This window comes from Vulpes lagopus, chromosome 12 (assembly GCF_018345385.1).
Source record: "Vulpes lagopus strain Blue_001 chromosome 12, ASM1834538v1, whole genome shotgun sequence".
Taxonomy (NCBI): Eukaryota; Metazoa; Chordata; class Mammalia; order Carnivora; family Canidae; genus Vulpes; species Vulpes lagopus.
This window is the reverse complement of record NC_054835.1, coordinates 44,033,978-44,050,253: the sequence shown is the minus strand read 5'-3', so window position 1 is coordinate 44,050,253 and position 16,276 is coordinate 44,033,978. Positions and strand designations below refer to the sequence as shown.

At 51.0% G+C, this 16,276-nt stretch overlaps 1 protein-coding gene across 14 annotated transcripts in view; it reads right to left on the bottom strand.

Annotated features, from left to right (window-relative positions):
* Positions 1 to 16,276, bottom strand: part of MAPT (microtubule associated protein tau) — a 105,551-nt gene that overhangs the window by 31,714 nt on the left and 57,561 nt on the right. For 4 of the 14 annotated variants that reach the window (XM_041724691.1, XM_041724693.1, XM_041724694.1 and 1 more), the window contains exons 3-5: positions 14,078 to 14,164; positions 11,514 to 11,600; positions 7,373 to 7,438 (exon numbers count right to left, since the gene is read on the bottom strand). In XM_041724691.1, the coding sequence (XP_041580625.1) occupies positions 7,373 to 7,438; positions 11,514 to 11,600; positions 14,078 to 14,164 (240 nt within the window). Of the gene's footprint in view, positions 1 to 2,308; positions 3,395 to 7,372; positions 7,439 to 11,513; positions 11,601 to 14,077; positions 14,165 to 16,276 lie in introns of all 14 variants that reach the window. The other 10 variants (XM_041724692.1, XM_041724696.1, XM_041724699.1 and 7 more) reach the window with 6 other exon arrangements.

Sequence of the window (16,276 nt, the reverse complement as noted above, 5' to 3'; positions counted from 1 at the left end):
CCAGGCACATGTGGGCACAGAGGCCCTCAGGGAAGGTAGACAGTGAAGGCCCCACCTCTCATAGGCTCCTTCCCTGGAGGAGGGGAAGCTACGCTCCAACCCCCTACTCAGGCTGTCACCCAAGGGTCAGGGCGAGTGAGGTCCCTTCCCCTCACTATTGGGAGCTACGGTCTCCAGCCCCAGCTGCCCCACCCTCTGACAAGCCTGGTCCACCCCTGACCCAGAGAGGAAGGGTCTTCTCACTGCCTACAGGCCCCTCAAGGGGACTAATCCTTGCCATTTTCCCAAATTAGCGACAAACCAGTTACCGTCAAACATTTTACAGATAATCTCTTGGAGTTTAGAACCAAACCACTGGCAGCTTTTGTGTGTAGAAAGCCGCACGCCCTGGTGAAAGCACGTGTCTACCAGCATCCTAATTCATCCTTCCCTTCTGTTGACATTCGTCGTTGAAAATTCATGATAGATTTTCGTTCTTCGTTTTAAAATCATATTCCCCCTGCCGAAAGGTCCTGCGGCCTCCTGGAGCTTCACGCTGGCTAACGGAGACTGGATTTCTAGAACGACCTAGATTGATGATCTAGCCCAGACATTGTCACACATCACTGCACAGCAGAACCACTGGGACACGTTGATAAAATACAGATTCCTGGACCCACCTGAGGCTCTGTAAGCTTAAGGTGAGGCTGTAAAATGAATATTCATTTTAGTAAGAGCCCCAGGTGGTCCTGCTTTACATCTTCTGCCCAAATCAACCATCACCACCCTCATCACAACTTAAAGCCTCTGCCAAATCCACATTAGCCAGATTGGGTACTATTGAACAAGTCCTCCTCCAGGAGATGTTAGCAGGTTGGATCAAATAAATTTGGGGAATCTGTACTCTGTGTCTTTCTGAGAGGGTCATAATGTGCATTAGAATGTTAAAGGCTCTGACAAGTCCTGCTGCAGCAAAACTTGCTTAACTTTGCTTTGCCTGTTTTTCCAACTTAGACCACGGAACTCCTTTCCCCACTGGAAACATCAATAGCAAATACTCAATAAAACACCATTTCAGGAAACACTGTTTTAATCTGTCAAATCATAGTTATTTGTCCCCTACTATTTGGAATTTAGGATATTTTAAAATAGGATGTGGTTTTTTTTTTTTTTTTTTGGTCTTAAATTTTAATACAAGTTCCACTATCTACAACATTTCAAAGTTCTATCTACAACAATTCAAGGTTCAAAGTACTTGACAAGTAGCATCTAATAAAAATTTAACAGATGTTTGCAATTGGCAGCTCAAGTGGCATCGATTTCTGAACCCTGTGAATAATCCCAAAATGCTAAAGGTCTTCAATGTACGAATGTACCCTTGAGGCCTCCTCATCTCCACAGAGACCCCCAACACAGGAGAACCTCCCCTACCATTTTTCCAGCTCCCACAGGGCTGCTGTGATTGAGCAGGCTGGGGCCGAGGCCCCAGCACAGGGGTTCCTGGGGCCCCCCCAAGGGAGGAAGAGAAGATTCAGATGGGAACGTTTTTTGCTCATTGTCTCTCCTGCCACAAGGTAGGGCAGGTAGGGGTGGGAACCATTGGGCTGAAGGCTCAGCATGGGCTCTTGGCTACCCCAAATGCTTGTGTGTGTGTGTGTGTGTGTGTGTGTGTGAATCACCCCCTACGTGGGATGTATTGTCCACTGACAAGAGCAGCAGAAGACAGGCTCCTGCCCTCTGCATCTCTGGGCTCTTAAGTAGGGCCCACTTCAGAACCTTCCAGAACCCTGTTCACTGTGCTGAACAGGGAAGAGTATGACTTTCAGTGCAGACCCAGGTGACCTTCAGCAATTTACTTTATCTCTCTGTGCCTGTTTCCTTGTTGGTAAAGTGGGGCTAATTATGTCCTCTTGGAAGGGTCAGGAGGGTTTGAGACAATGAATTTAGGGCCCATGATAAGCCCTCAAAAGGGGACCAGCTGTTACCCGCTCTGTGGAGGGCGGGCCACCAACTAACCACCCGTGGGCTGATGGACTGTTGTGGATGACTCGAGTGGCTGGAGAAATGAACAGGGTGGAAAGCACTGGGCGGGGTGTTGGTGACATGCAGAGTGGCGGCCAAGCGTGAGAGGAGCACGTGCCGGAGCCGAGGGGAGGAGGAGGCTGCAGGAGGGTGAGCGGCAGTGCCCAGGTGGGTGGTTTAGTGGCTAGCCCTAGGACCTCGGGAGCAGCAGGAGCCAAGGAGGGAGTCGGAAGCTCAGTGGCAGTGCCCGCAGCCTGGGTGGCACACGAGGTCACCGGGAAGGAGCGAAGGAGCTCAAGACACAGACCTTTGAGTTGAGGGACCCGGCTGACGGGCTTCTCTGGCAGAACAGCTGTGGGCTGCTTTTCAGATGGTTCTGGAAGGTCAGTCTTTTTTGTGTCCTCTCCCTCAGAAGGGCCCTGGGGCTCTCGCTCCTCTCCGGGGGGCCCTGGAAGGGCAGCCCCTTCCAAATCCACCTCTGAATGTCCCTGCTCCTTCTGCACGTTGGCTTTTATCTCCACGTGGAAGGTGAACTCGGGGGGCGTGGCCTGCCCTTCCACCGTGGGCCCTGCGCCGGGCCCGGGGGGCTCTGACGCCTCGATCTCTGTGGAGACGTTGGAGAGGAAATCGACAGGGAGGCGGATGGCACCCTCAGCTGAAAAACCGGGGAAGCCAGGGGCTCCTCTGGAAACGGTGTCGGGGGGTGGCCCCCCTCGGGTTGGGGAGCTCTGCGGACCCGGGGAGACCTGGGAGGGAGGGGAGTCCTGGGGCGAGGACTCATCCACATCGCGGTCTTCGTCGAAATCCTTGCCCCCCCGCCTCTCTTTGTCATGGTCCCCCTTCAGAGGCGGCCCCTCCTGGCACAGGTCCCCCAGAAGCTGGTGCTCCAGCAGCTCCAAGCCGTGGCGACTTCCCTCTGTGTCCTCAGGTTCCGTCCCCGAAGGCTGCTGTGTGGCCTCCCTGGGGCCGTAGGACACATGCTGGTGGGGTTGACCTGGGGTGCCCGGGTGGGCAGCCTCACCTCTATGGCGCCCTGGCTCCCCGAGGAGGCTCTCCTGGACAGCCTTGTCACTCCCAGACTCTGTCTGGAGACATCCAGGGGAGGTGGGCTTCGGAAAGGCCAGCCCCCCCGTGATCCCATCCCCTGGCTTCAGTCCCCACTCCTGGTGGGAGTCCCGAGGGCCTCCTGTCGGAGCAGGCGGTTGGCAGATGGGATGATGCTGGGGCTGGCAGGAGAGCACCAGCACGGGGGCCTCTGGCCGTTTCTCCCCCAGAGGCAGCAGGGAGACCCCAGAAGCTTCTCTGCCGTGTTCAGGCTGATCCTGAGAGCTAAGCCCATTGGCCAAGGGCCTCTCAGGTACCTCCCTCTGCTGGCCTGGAACTCTCAACTCCTCTGGGTTTGAAGAGGCATCGGTAGCAAAAGGTTGGCAAGGACGCATCAATAGTTTAAGAGAGAGAACGCACTCTTGAATTAAGAAAAGCACATTTAAACAGCATCGTAAGCCCAACTAACAAAACGGAGTGTGTGCTCTGGGCTCATCCTTGTTGCTTCCCTTTGCTCATGATGAAAGTGCTGTTGGTCTAACACGACTCACGGGGTGATGCTGATGGGCACCTCCCCTCTCTGGGCCTCACTTTTCTCATCTGTTAAAGGGGTGCTCAGACCTGGTGACCTCCAACGCCCCATTTAACGCCAGGGTTATTCCTCTGCCTGTTGTGGGCTCTGGGTGGGCTCAGAGCATGTCAGCACATCCAGGGCTGCCAGCCCCGCTGTGGGGCTGCCTTGTTCCGAATCCATTAGGCTACAGATGCTTCTCCTTCTCTCCAGCGACACTGAGCTTTCTGAAGAGTCTGGCCTCTAGATAGGATCTGGCTTTGATACAGTGAGGACACCCTTTTCTCTACCTTTCTCTTTGTTTCCCCTTTTTGCAAAGTAAAACCAGCAGATGCCCATAAACCAACCCTGTCTTAAGATTTGGAAAATGCCCAAATTTATCATCATTAGGGCTTGAGTCTTTGCTAACAGACTGCCATAAAGTTCCTATAAACAGAAGCACAATTTAGATTTATCCGGGTCACGGATCATGGACGGACCTTTTGCATAAGTTGAGACAGATGACAGTGGCAGTAAAGGGTCCTGCATGGCAAAGACACTGCCAGCCAACAAGGCCACTGCTTTCATGGTTACACAACTAGCAGCTGGTGGAGGGAACACTCACTCCTTCTGGCTCTTTGGGTGGTGTTCACGTGAGCCCTCCTTAAAGATCCTGACCGGGCACCTGGGTGGCTCAGTGGTTGAGTGTCTGCCTTTGGCTCAGGTCGTGATCCTGGGGTCCGGGATCGAGTCCCACATCGGGCTCCCTGCATGGAGCCTGTTTCTCCCTCTGCCTGTGTCTCTGCCTCTCTCTCTCTGTCTCTCATGAATAAATAAATAAATAGAATCTTAAAAAAAAGAATCTGACCATGTATTAAGGACTGGAGAGTCACACTCTTTGATACTCCTAATAAACATCCTTTTTTTTTTTTTTTTTTTTTTTTAAATTCCTAACCTTCAAACCTCCTGTCTAGTCTAGTCGCAGCAGAACAACCTACACAGGGGCACCTGCGTGGCTCAGTGTGTTAAGTGCCTGCCTTCAGCTCAAGTAGGGATCTTGGGGTCCTGGGATTAAGCCCCACATGGGGCTTCGTGCTCAGTGGGGAGTCTGCTTTTCTCTCTCCGTCTGTGCTCATTCTTCCTCTCTCTCTCTCCTCTCTCTCAAATAAATAAATAAGATAAAACTACCCACACAACTCCACAGCTCTCTTCTAAACAAAACCTAAAACCCCACAGATGCAGGGAATTGGAGGAGCTGAGAGGAGGGAGGCAGGGAACGCACATGTGCCCACAGGTATGTGGTTGTGGACATGGCTCACACGTGACCGCCCTCTCCCCTGACACGGTAGAGTCTGTGTAGCTGCCATCAGCTTACCACTGAGAAGCCGACCACAGCTCACCTCCACCCCCACCTTCATGCCAGGGCCTCACGCTCATGATCTCATTCATTTTATGTTCCTAGCATCAACCACGGTGCCCGCCCCGCAGCGATGATCAGTAAAGGAATTCTGCATGGGTGAACTGGGGTCCGGAAAATATGCTCATTGCTGCTTCCCACAACGTCTGTGGGCACCTCACTGGGGCCGTCTGTCAGTCTCCAGGAAGAACAGCCTGAAGAGCCCAACAACCCGACAATCTGAGCAGGTGCCTCAACACCATGACATCTCAGCAACCAACTAGCGCAACAGACCAGTCTGAGTGCATGGTAGGTGCTAGTCTTTACATCTCCTTTGCAGGCTGGGTCTCCTTGTCTTCTGGAAAAAGCTTTCCTCCTAGAGCTTCCTAGAAATCGCTTGTGGTCAGGATATTACTGTCCTCTGATATACCATAAGACTGTAAATGATCCTCGTGGAAAAAGAGGCAAAGGCCCACACATACATAGTAAACACACCTTGAAAAGTCATCAATATTTGATTGTACAGTGTGTGTTATGTCTTGACTGAACATAACTAACATCATGCAATTATACTTTTGGAGGAAGGAGATGGGCCAGGAGAATATTCTATTCAGTTCCTAGAATACTATGAAGTGTTCAGTAAGGAATACACAAAGCAATCATCCGGGGGCGGGCGGCAGGGGCCACGGTAAACAGGATCTGGGCAAACAGAGTGGAGGTCTCTGGACTCGGGATAAACTGTCCTCCCGCATATCACTCTCAGGAGGTCCGGTCCTCGAAACACAGGAAAGGTCTACCACTCGGTGTGAGCAGGACATGGGTTGGGCCTGCCCACATCTTACACTCAGCTCACTGCAGTGCCATTCTGAACCATCCTTGTCTACTGTAGGTACCTCAAGACATGGGCTGCTGGAGGTTTGCCTTCTGCCGCAGGAACTACAAGATCTGGCAACTGGGCTTTTGTTACCTGGCTCTTTCTAAACCTGAAAACAGACTGTGGGCCTTTGGCAAATAAGCTGTGTTCACGAATGTGTCCAAACTTCACACCGTTTCACTGGAGGGAACTGGCCTTTGTCAATTTGGGCCAGCAGTCCAAGGCATGAGGTGTCAGCTTTGGGAGCGGAGGTAGAAACCTCCATGTTTGCACAGATTTGGTGCCAGATTCCCACTGAAAATGTCTATCTGGTGTTCATCTTTATACATGATTCTAGGCCACTGATGGAAAAAATGTGAAAATTCAGTAGGCACAAAAATAAAGTTCCCACAAAACATTTTGGCCTGATCTTCTCATTGCATGGAATATGTTGCAGGGGCACAAGGATATAGCCTGAAATTTGTAGGAAAATTTTGTAGAGAAATTTATAGGAAAGAACTGGAATCGGGACACGTGGGTGGCTCAGCGGTGGAGCATCTGCCTTCAGCTCAGGGCATGATCCCCGTCCAGGGATTGAGTCCCACATGGGCTCGCTGCGAGAAGACTGCTTCTCCCTCTGCCTATGTTTCTGCCTCTCTTTCTGTGTCTCTCATGAATAAATGAATCTTTTTTAAAAAATGGAATCCACTTTTTCCTCTGGAAATAAATGATCATTTCCAGAGGTTATAAAAGCCTCTAATTTTACCTACACTGAAAACTGCGGCCTAAAACAAATAGGAACCAGGGTTCTAGTTATTTAACACACAGACTGGGGTTCCCCCTAACCTTGATTATCCTTTCTAATATTTTTTGAAGCTCTCTGTAAGCCTAAGAATGAAAACACACCTCTCCTTGCCACATGAGCTAAGAACATTAGCCCATTATGGGGCAATGACCCTGCTCACAGAGGTAAATAGTTAAGCTTCAAAATATCCTCAAGAGACACACTTCTTTGGGCTAGATACAGTACACTCTCAAGATCATTGATGCCACAAGCGATAGAAAACGAATCTAGAGGTCTCCATTTATATCAGAGGTCTCTGTTCCCTGAGACAAGGAATCTTTAGGATTTATAGGTTTAAGTTCTTAAAACATTTATACTAAATGATTACAGAAAGTTGGTTTCCTCGAACGTGGCTGTTTGGGTCCCTGAGAAGAAAATCGCAATAAGGTCTGAAGGTTGTATAGAAGAAAGTTGAAAAGAAATTGCTTGGTGGAGACATGGTTGAGGCTCTGTTCCCAGGACAGGCCAGAGGGTAGCCTGCAGAGGAAATTATATTCCGTGCATCTCTGAGTTTCTGTTGGACAGTTTTTCTTGACTCCCCACCACATGGCTTAGGAATAACTCAGAAACTGTGTGACATAGGGCCTGGGTACAAATTCTCTTTATAAGGTAGAACTTCTCTAAGCATTGCCATCTCCCTCCTCCCAACCCCCAAGTCGTGGTTGGTGATTCTAGCCCACTGACCTTGAGTCACATGTCCAGCAGCTTGGTCTTCCAGGTTGGGGGTGTCTCCAATGCCTGCTTCTTCAGCTGGTTTAGGTGTCAGCACATGAAGAAGATATAAGCACAGACAGTTACTGTTTGCCAGAACCAAAGCTCTTGCATCTTCCGGTATCTTTCCAAAAACATTTAGGAAAGGCACATCTTATGAGTACCATGGGGCTGTACCTCTGGCTCTTTGCAAATCTTATTGCTGGGAATGTGGATGAAAGCAGGTTACTAAGTGAACCCCACCACACCCACACACCTTCCACATGACCAAGATCCTGTAGGAAAGACCTTCTCCACAGGGGGCCCAGGGTCCCGAGTGCCTCACTCAACAAAGACACACAGGATGGGTGAGGATAGAGAAGCAGCTTGCTGCTCAGCCACTGACACCAGAACCACATCTGAGTGGCAGGTGCACTCCTGACCCCAGCCAGGGCTCTGGGGGGTACTGAGGGTACAAGGAAGCAGTAGTTGTGGGCTGTGGAGTCAGGCTGGGGCTCACATTCAGGCAACACCATCTACTTAACCTCTCAGCCTATTTCCTCATCTAGACTCCCAAGGTGATGATACTGCTTGCTTCGTAGGACAGTAGTGAGGGTTAATACAAGAATTTGTGTGAATGTGTTTAGCAAAGTGCTGGGAATGTGGGAGGAGCCCCAATTGTTCAGTTTCTTTTCTCCAGACTACTGGGCAAACCCCTCTAACCACATGCTAAGAGTAGGTGCCACTCGTTAGAGGGAGGTCAACAGTGGCAGTGAGTAGCTTTTAGGGTGTCTTGGGCTCTGCTCAGGGAGCCACAACTCACCCCAAATGAAGAAGACCACATCTTCCACAGCACCAAAATCAATCAGCTTTACTGCAATGCCAGTTTTTGCCCCAAGAAGAACCAGGACATCAATCCAGGACAATGGATACAATCGTCCAGAAGAAAGAGTTTATAAAGCAAGTTGGCCACATTTTGACATGCACTTGCCTCATGACCCTAGAAGAACCAACCTGCCCTGAAGGATGGTGTCAGGGAAGCCACCACCCCTAAGAAAGGCCTACAAGTTGCTCGCTGGGCCACCAGTCTTTTCTCCCAGTCCTGCGATATTTAAGCTTTTCCACCTCAAACAGAAATGCCAAGTTACCAGCGTGGGCCTACCATGGAGAGGATGATGAGGGGAAAGAAAGATTTCTCTGGGTCACTGGACAGCTCCATGATGGCCTTATAAACACCTAGCCTGTGGGCTGTCCCAGAACAGCTGCAGGAAGGGTGGAGGGGGCTGGCAGTGGGCTCCCCATCTGCCAGATCATAAACATGACAGCCCTCTGGGCCCCCACAAGCTGATACTGTGTCACCCATGAAGTCAAGTGGTGACAGTTCCACGTCATTTTACAACAGCCAACTGTCCAGGAGATGCAGCTCCAAGCACAGATTTGGTCTGAATTTCTTTCTTTCTTTCTTTTAAAGATTTTATTTATTTGTTTATTTATTTATTCATGAGAGACACAAAGAGAGAGAGAGAGGCAGAGACACAGGCAGAGGGAGAAGCAGGCTCCTCGCAGGGAACCTAACGTGGGACTCGATCCCAGAACTCCAGGATCAAGCCCTGGGCCAAAGGCAGACACTCAACTGCTGAGCCACCCGGGTGCCCCTGGTCTGAATTTCTGACGAGGCTGTGGTAGAAAAGCGTGGAGTGATAGTAAGTCCAGCCAAGTGGCATAGACCCTGGAGATAGAGAACAAGTGGGACACGTGGGGGGGACACTACTGCTGTGGCCCTGGGAAGTCACTGCACTCACATGCCAGTGTAGGACTGCAATATCCTGGCCCTAGTGCAGGTCAGAAATTGGAGATCGCTGATAATTCTGATGCCCTACCAGTTCCCAGCAAGGGAGGTGCTCAGAGAAGCCAAAGGGAGTGAGTAGGGTGTGGGACTGTGGCTGGGCCACCACTTTACTACATGGCAGGGGCTCCCATCCCAGCAAGGCAGGGATTCCTACAGTAGGGTAGCCATACTGCACCCCCAAATGGACCTCAAAGTTTCATTGGCGCACCAAGATGAAATGTTGGCAAATGTGACCTGCCAAAGCAAAGGCTAAATTAAGGTAACACATTGTCCAAGACGATAACTGGAAAAAAGTCCCCCCAGTCTAAAACCTCCCTACCTCATTGAGGATGTAAGGGGTAGAGAAGGTGGCTTGGGAGTATGGAGGACAGCTACATGGCCACCTCCCATCTCAATCCCATTGGAAGGGTTTCAAGGTACCACTCAGAGACACTTGGTGTGTGTCCCCTGTGGTTAGTGACATGGCAGACGGCTGTCAGAATCCCAAGTGGAAAAACCAGGAGAGATGACCCCATTTACGGGCAGAGCCAAGGGGCGTGGCTGCCGCCCTGGGGTCAGTCTACAGACCGCATGGTTGCTTGGGCAAAGAATGCCCGTGTGTCTCCCACAGACCCGAGCCAGGCCCAGGGCAGCAGTAGCGTAGAGGAGCCTTAGACCATGGCTGGAAGGCCACCAGGAGAAGCCAGCTAACCTCAGCAGAAGTAAGGCTGGAAGTGGATCTTCAGATTCCAAGGGGCTGAGGGGAGTGGAATGTCTGTCGGAAGCAAGTGTAGAGGAGGGACCTGCAGGGGGCCGGGGGGGGGGGTGCAGAACTGAACGGATGGGCTGGAAGAAGACCAAACAGGGGCCCATGAGAGAGAGTCAACTTTAACCAGGGCAGAGAGCGTGAAGCCGGCTCACACAGTGCCAGTCCAGGATGAATTTTCCTGCCTCCTGTCTCCTCCACGTCCCCAGCCCCTGAGGGGAGGGCTGCAACCCTAGATGGCCTTGGGCTACTGCACAGAACCGGACACACTAACCAGCACTCGCAGATGGCGTTTTGCAACAGAGGAGACTACGGTACTTCTGATTACCTCGGAGTGATGACCAAGTCAAGGGTGGGCTATGGCATTCACCTGGGAGGGGAAGGGCTCCCCTCACTGACTCAGCTCTTTTGGGAGAGGATGGGGTGACAAAAATCAGGTTATCCAAGATCTCACCCCATGAGTCAGTCCATGGCCTTCAAACGACCTTCACAGTCCAGGATGAGGTGGAGAGGTAGAGAAGGATCACCCCCTTCTCTATCCATTTCGAAATACCAACTCAGGAAGCAGAAACTACTTTGACAAGTTGGGGGTGCTACTGGACCTCTGCTCGGGTGTTCTCAACAAAAGGAGCCCCAAGAAAAGGCTGTAGTTTCCCAAATGGCTGCTGGGGGCACCTTCTTTAGGAGGAAAAGAGGACTCCTGTGTGGGGACATTTCCCTTCCTCTCTATTGCTGGTGAAACCTGGTCCAGAATTCTTTTTTTTTTTTTTTTTTTGTCCAGAATTCTTCTGCCTTGTTGAGCACCCTCCAAATCACCATGCCCACAGCTGAATCTTTACGTGAGCCTGAAGAGGAGGACAAGACGGGGATGACAGCAAGTGCTCTGGGCCGAGCGAGCCACTTCCTGAGGGTATGGGCAGCTCTGAGGGCCCCCAGTGGCCCTGAGGTCACCACTATTTCTGGTCGGTGCCCTGCCTGAGCTACTCCCATAGTCTGTGTGGGCAGGACAGTCTGGTCATGCCTGTTTTGTGCAAATACATTTGAAAAGACAGTCCCAGACATGGATGCTAGATCACAGGCTGAACTCAGGGGCTATCCCATTAAGATCCTCCGAAGGTGTGGGTCTGGATCTGCCACACACTTGGGTGTCCCTGCCCACTAGGAGGTGACTGTCACTGGGCAGAGTCCCAGCAGGAGTGGAGGACTGAGCTGGGTGTGTATGTGAAGAAGGCAGAAGCTTCCACAAGCCCTTCTCAGAGGACCCGGGAGAGAGCTCGGAGCTGATGTGCTGGCGGAGACGGGAGAGGAGCACTGGAGGGAATAGAAGGTCCTCTGTCCTCGGAGAGGCTGGCAGCCACGGAAGCAACAGAGTATCAAGGCACCAAATTCAGAATGACCCAAGATTCCCAGAACCCGGCATCCACCCATGTTGCTGCCTCACTCGGGGAGACCATCACCCCTATCTGCACCCACTTCTCCAAGCAGGGCAGCGGGGCACCCGGCAAGGGTCTCTTCCACCCCGCCATGAGAGTCACCCTCACCTGTGGCTCCTTCTGGGATCTCCATGGGGGGCTGAGCGGCCGCCTGCTCGCCGGGGGTTCCCTCATCCACTAAGGGCGCTGTCACGTCTGAAAACCGAGAGTCGCCTTAGGGGGGCTAGGATGAGCCAGGCCAAGCCCCTCACCTTACTTCTGGTGTTGGAAGCAGGCAGGGGCCAGGAGGCAGGAGGGGACTCGGCGGCATGCAAAAAGCAACACCACAAAGCAGAGCCCAGAGCCGTGCTCCTGCCGGCCTGTCTCCCCAGGAAGCACATTAATATCCTGCCTGGTGGTACCGGCTCATGAGATTCCAGGCCATCTGCTGGGGACAGCCCCCATGTAAACACTGCAGCAAAAGGGACTGTTGGGGGTGGGCCCAGGTGCTTTTAAAGAAGAAATGTTGAAAATCAGAGGATCCCTGTGAGGCTCTGAGCAAGACCTGTGTCCTCTGGGTCTCAGGTTCCTCACCTGCGAAATGGGAATATCATTGCCAAGTGGCCTGCAAGTTCTCTCTCGGCTCGGAGCCCCCTGTCCCCTGAGCCCATGATTGATGGTTAGCAGCACAGACTCCCCCGTGGGACAGTGAACAAGCTGGTCCTGTCCAGAGTTGGGTGCCCGACAACAGGTCTCCAGATGACCCACCTTCAGAGCACAGGCCAGAGATAAACCCCGCCATCAGGAGTGGCTGGCGGCCTCTCATCACGGTGAACATTTCCAAATCACTAGTCCTCCCCGAGCACTGCCCTGGCACTCTCCCAGGCTGTTCCAGGCAGACATAAGGAGTTGTCAGCTTTGAAAGCTTTCCAAGAGCCCGAGTCATTTTAGTCAAATGGAATCCATTTTAATTACGGTTGTCTTGGGAGCAAGCAGAGCAGCCTGGCAAGGCCCAGCCCCAGCAGGATCCCCTTTCTTGTGGGGTGGGAGGGGAAGCTCTTGGGGCCCACACATGTACAGGATCCAGAGTGCAGCAAGACTTGGCTGGAAGATTCTTCCAGAGTAATGGTGATGGGAGGACTGAAAACCATGATTTGGGAGGCTGCCATGAGGTCTGGTGTTAGGGTTTGAGGACCTTCGCGGGCGGTAGCAACTTGCAAAACTGTCCTAACAAGATCAGCGGGAAATGTCTTGCATCACCAGCTCTAAGAAGGAGAGCAAAGAGCATTCCGCCTGGGTATTCTCCTCACTGGCTGAAAATCACGGGGGAAGGGCCACGTCCACTTTCTCCCCCACAGATGCACCCTTATAGCCAGCAATTGGCAGGCACTTCAGTCACTTTCTGAATTCATTCAAAAGTGGACACTTGGGGAGATGCTGGACCAGGTTCTCATCCTGTGATAGCCTCCAAAGTCATAGGCAGGGTCAGGAGAAGTCCTGAGAAGTCTCCTTGGGGATGGATGGAGAGATGGAAGGCAGATACCACAGAGTGGTTACTCAAAAGCCATCCTCAATGCCCCTCTCCCATGATTTCTCCAACTAATAGGTCTGAAAAGCAAAATGTTCCACATTCCAGCCTCCCCCTTACAGCCAGGGGTGGCCAGGAGTCTCAGCTCTGGCCAATGAGACGTAAGTGGAAGCTAGCTGGGGCTTAAAGGAAAACTCTTGCTTTCCTAATAAAAAGGAAACACATTTGGTTTCAAGGCCCCTTTGGCCACTTCGCTTTGCTACTTTCTTCCTGCTCTGAAGGCAGATGTGATGCTTGGAAGTGCAGCAGCCATCTTGTAACCATGAAGGAACAATCCAACCACTCAGGAGGGCAGAAGATAGAGACAGAAGAGCACTGATGACACTGGGAACCTGCTACCCTCTAAACATCTTATTATATGAGACAAACAAACTCTTCATACCTATGCCACAATTAGTTGGGTTTTCCATGATGTGAAATCAAATGCAGTCTCAACTGACACAGAGGGGAAGCAAGAGCAGGTGGTCAAAATCGGGACCAAGCTGCTCTTCAGGGAATACATGAGGAGCTTTATAGTAACCTGACACCAAACATCTAGAGAGGACAGGTTAGATGTGCTGGAGCTAATACCCTGGCCAATGTCCAGAGGATGGGGCCAAGGCCAGAGCTCAAGGAATGACGGATACTAAATCAGACCAGTCCCAAAGTGTGAGCTTGGACAGGTGCACTGACCTGGCCCCTTCCTCAGCCAAATGGCTGTCCTGGGACTTGGTGGCTCATGAGAGAAGAGCAAGGTAGATCAGGGCTTCTGAAGGAATGTGGGGAGGACAATAGACATGGAACAGGGCTTTGTGGGGCTGTGCTCAGGCCCCACTCTGCCACAGATCCCAGCCTCTCCAAATGTGGCTGCCTCAAAGCACACACACGACGAAGGTGCCCAAATCTGGCACTGGTGAGCAAGGCGTCAAAGCAGGGCTTGGCTCCCATAACATTCCGGGGCCAGAGCCCGTCCTGCAAAGCACCAAACAAGCATGTCTCTAAGCCAGAGGGAGAGGCGGCAGTGAATGCAGCCAGGAAGGGGGGCACGCAGGGCTCAAAGCATGGCTAAGCGCAGGCTGGAGGTATGGAGTTGCTATCTGAATGAAGCAATGAGAGGAGAGCCCACCTTCCGCCGTCGGCGTGCTCTTAGCATCAGAGGTTTCAGAGCCCGGTTCCTCAGATCCATCATCGGCGGGGGTCTGCAGGGGAGATTCTGGAACATATACAATGAGCCCCTCAGAATGGCTGCCTCTCCCCACCCCTCCTTTGGGCTTCAGGAGGAAATGGGGAGCAGTGTCTTTCAGAGCTGAAAATCACCTATCATGGAACCCAGGTGGATGGGACATGGCCACATGATGAATTCACAAAGGGGGCCAATCCCACTCCCACCTCGACACCACTGTGTCCCCACACCAGGATCATCAGGCAAAGATACTTGTTCCTGGGCGAGAGGAGAAACTGCCTTTTAATCAGCAGGCGGTTTCAGAGGCAAAAGCTCTTGTATTGACAAAAGGGCAGCTGATACTACAAAGCCAAGCTGCAAATAAACCCACTGTGTGTCTTTTCTGATGGAGAGGTTTATGGGAAATCACCACCACTCATCGATGACAAGTAGACATCAGGAAAACACTCAGATCCAACTCCTTCCTCTGAAAAGGAATAAGCTCAGGGCAGACACTGTCCCTTCTAACTGGACATCCAGTTGTGTGTCTGGACTTCACTGAGCATCTTTCATAGAAAGGTCTCCAAGTACTGACCAACAGGACTCGAGTCACACCTGAAATGTCAGCCACAGTTACCCACAAGAAAATTGTCCTTTCAGAATCCAGAGCCAAGGAGGCCCTGCTAGGCTCCAGGAAAGCCACTCCACCTGAGGCGGGGGCAGCCCTGGAGCCAGTTTTCAGGACAGGGTCTGCGAGGCTGGTTTGTGCACGAAGGACCACCCCCACATGAAAAAAGGCGAGTGGTGTTCAATTGTACTGTGAGATCAGACACCCTTTGCTAACTGAAATGCCAGCACTGGGTCCCCAGCCCTGGGGGTGACCATACAGCCAAAGAAGGGCTAATTTTAGACAAATTTTCAGCGCACACACAGCAATCTGGTCCTGGGGCTTGCAAAAACCTGCAAACTGTCTTAAGAAGGCTTTAGACAAAAGGTGAGGAAGCATCTGCAGAGCGTCTGCTGGGTCTTGTTATTACTAACCAGCCCTGCCTGTCCGAGCACAGGAGCATATGGCATGAGAGTGCCCAGAGCAAGCTTGCCCCAAGCAGGCTCCCCTGCTCTGTCGGAGCCTGCCATCCTCATCGTTTGCATTAGCCTTGTTGAATTTCTTGGAGGGAGGGAAAGAAGGAGGTAGAAGCCTCTTCTGAATGTCTTATCTGGAAGGTATAAGAAGTTAACCCATTAACACCTTTTAATTTCTTATGGTGTGTTTTTCTACCTATTAACCACCGTCACCTCACCACCTGGCAGCTCCAGGCTGTATCTAGTCCTTGTCCAACTTTGAGCATCCACGTAAACACTCTTCATTCCAGTATTTTTATGTGGTTTCTTGTCATTATTCAGAATAGCCTGTCACTTATTTAAAATGTTGCTAATAAAGTGACACCCTCTCCCATGTCAAATTGCTCACTCCCCATATAAAAATAACTCACTCTAAGTCCTTAGAAGCAAGAATAAATCTGATGAAGAACTATGGAAATCTCTTAAGTATCAATTGCTTTCTTGGGAAGTATATTCTTTGGGTAAGCCAATTATCTAGAAATATTTTTCTTTCACAGCAGTGACAAAAAGGTTAGCAACTTAAAATTGCGTGTATATATACCATATATGTTAGCATAGATATTCTGATTATGTTTTATGTTAAAGAATTGAGTGATTTTAGGAAACACACGTTAGACAACTCTAAGACAGAAAAGAACTTGGTAAACTTGTTCTAACTTTACAAATTGAATTTCATTTCCCCTCCAAAAAGTAAGAATGGTAAAAATCACTTTTCCTCCCAGACTTTTTTTTTAAAGAAATTTCTATTTGAGAACAGTTTTAGATTTACAGAAAAGTTGCAAAGATACTACAGAAAATACACTCCATACTCAGCTTCCCCAATTATTAACAACCTACTTTATTATGGTATATTCTTTGTAACACTGCATATATTTTAAATTTAATTTTTTAAACCAGCCTACTCTAAATAGAGCCTCACTGGCACAATTCACATGGGGCAGAATTCAGTATGTGGTGGTTGGAATCTACCCATGAGGGGTTCCCAGGGGACCCGGCTGAGTGACAAGGGGCAAAACAGACAACAAGGAGCTGAAGCTCTGC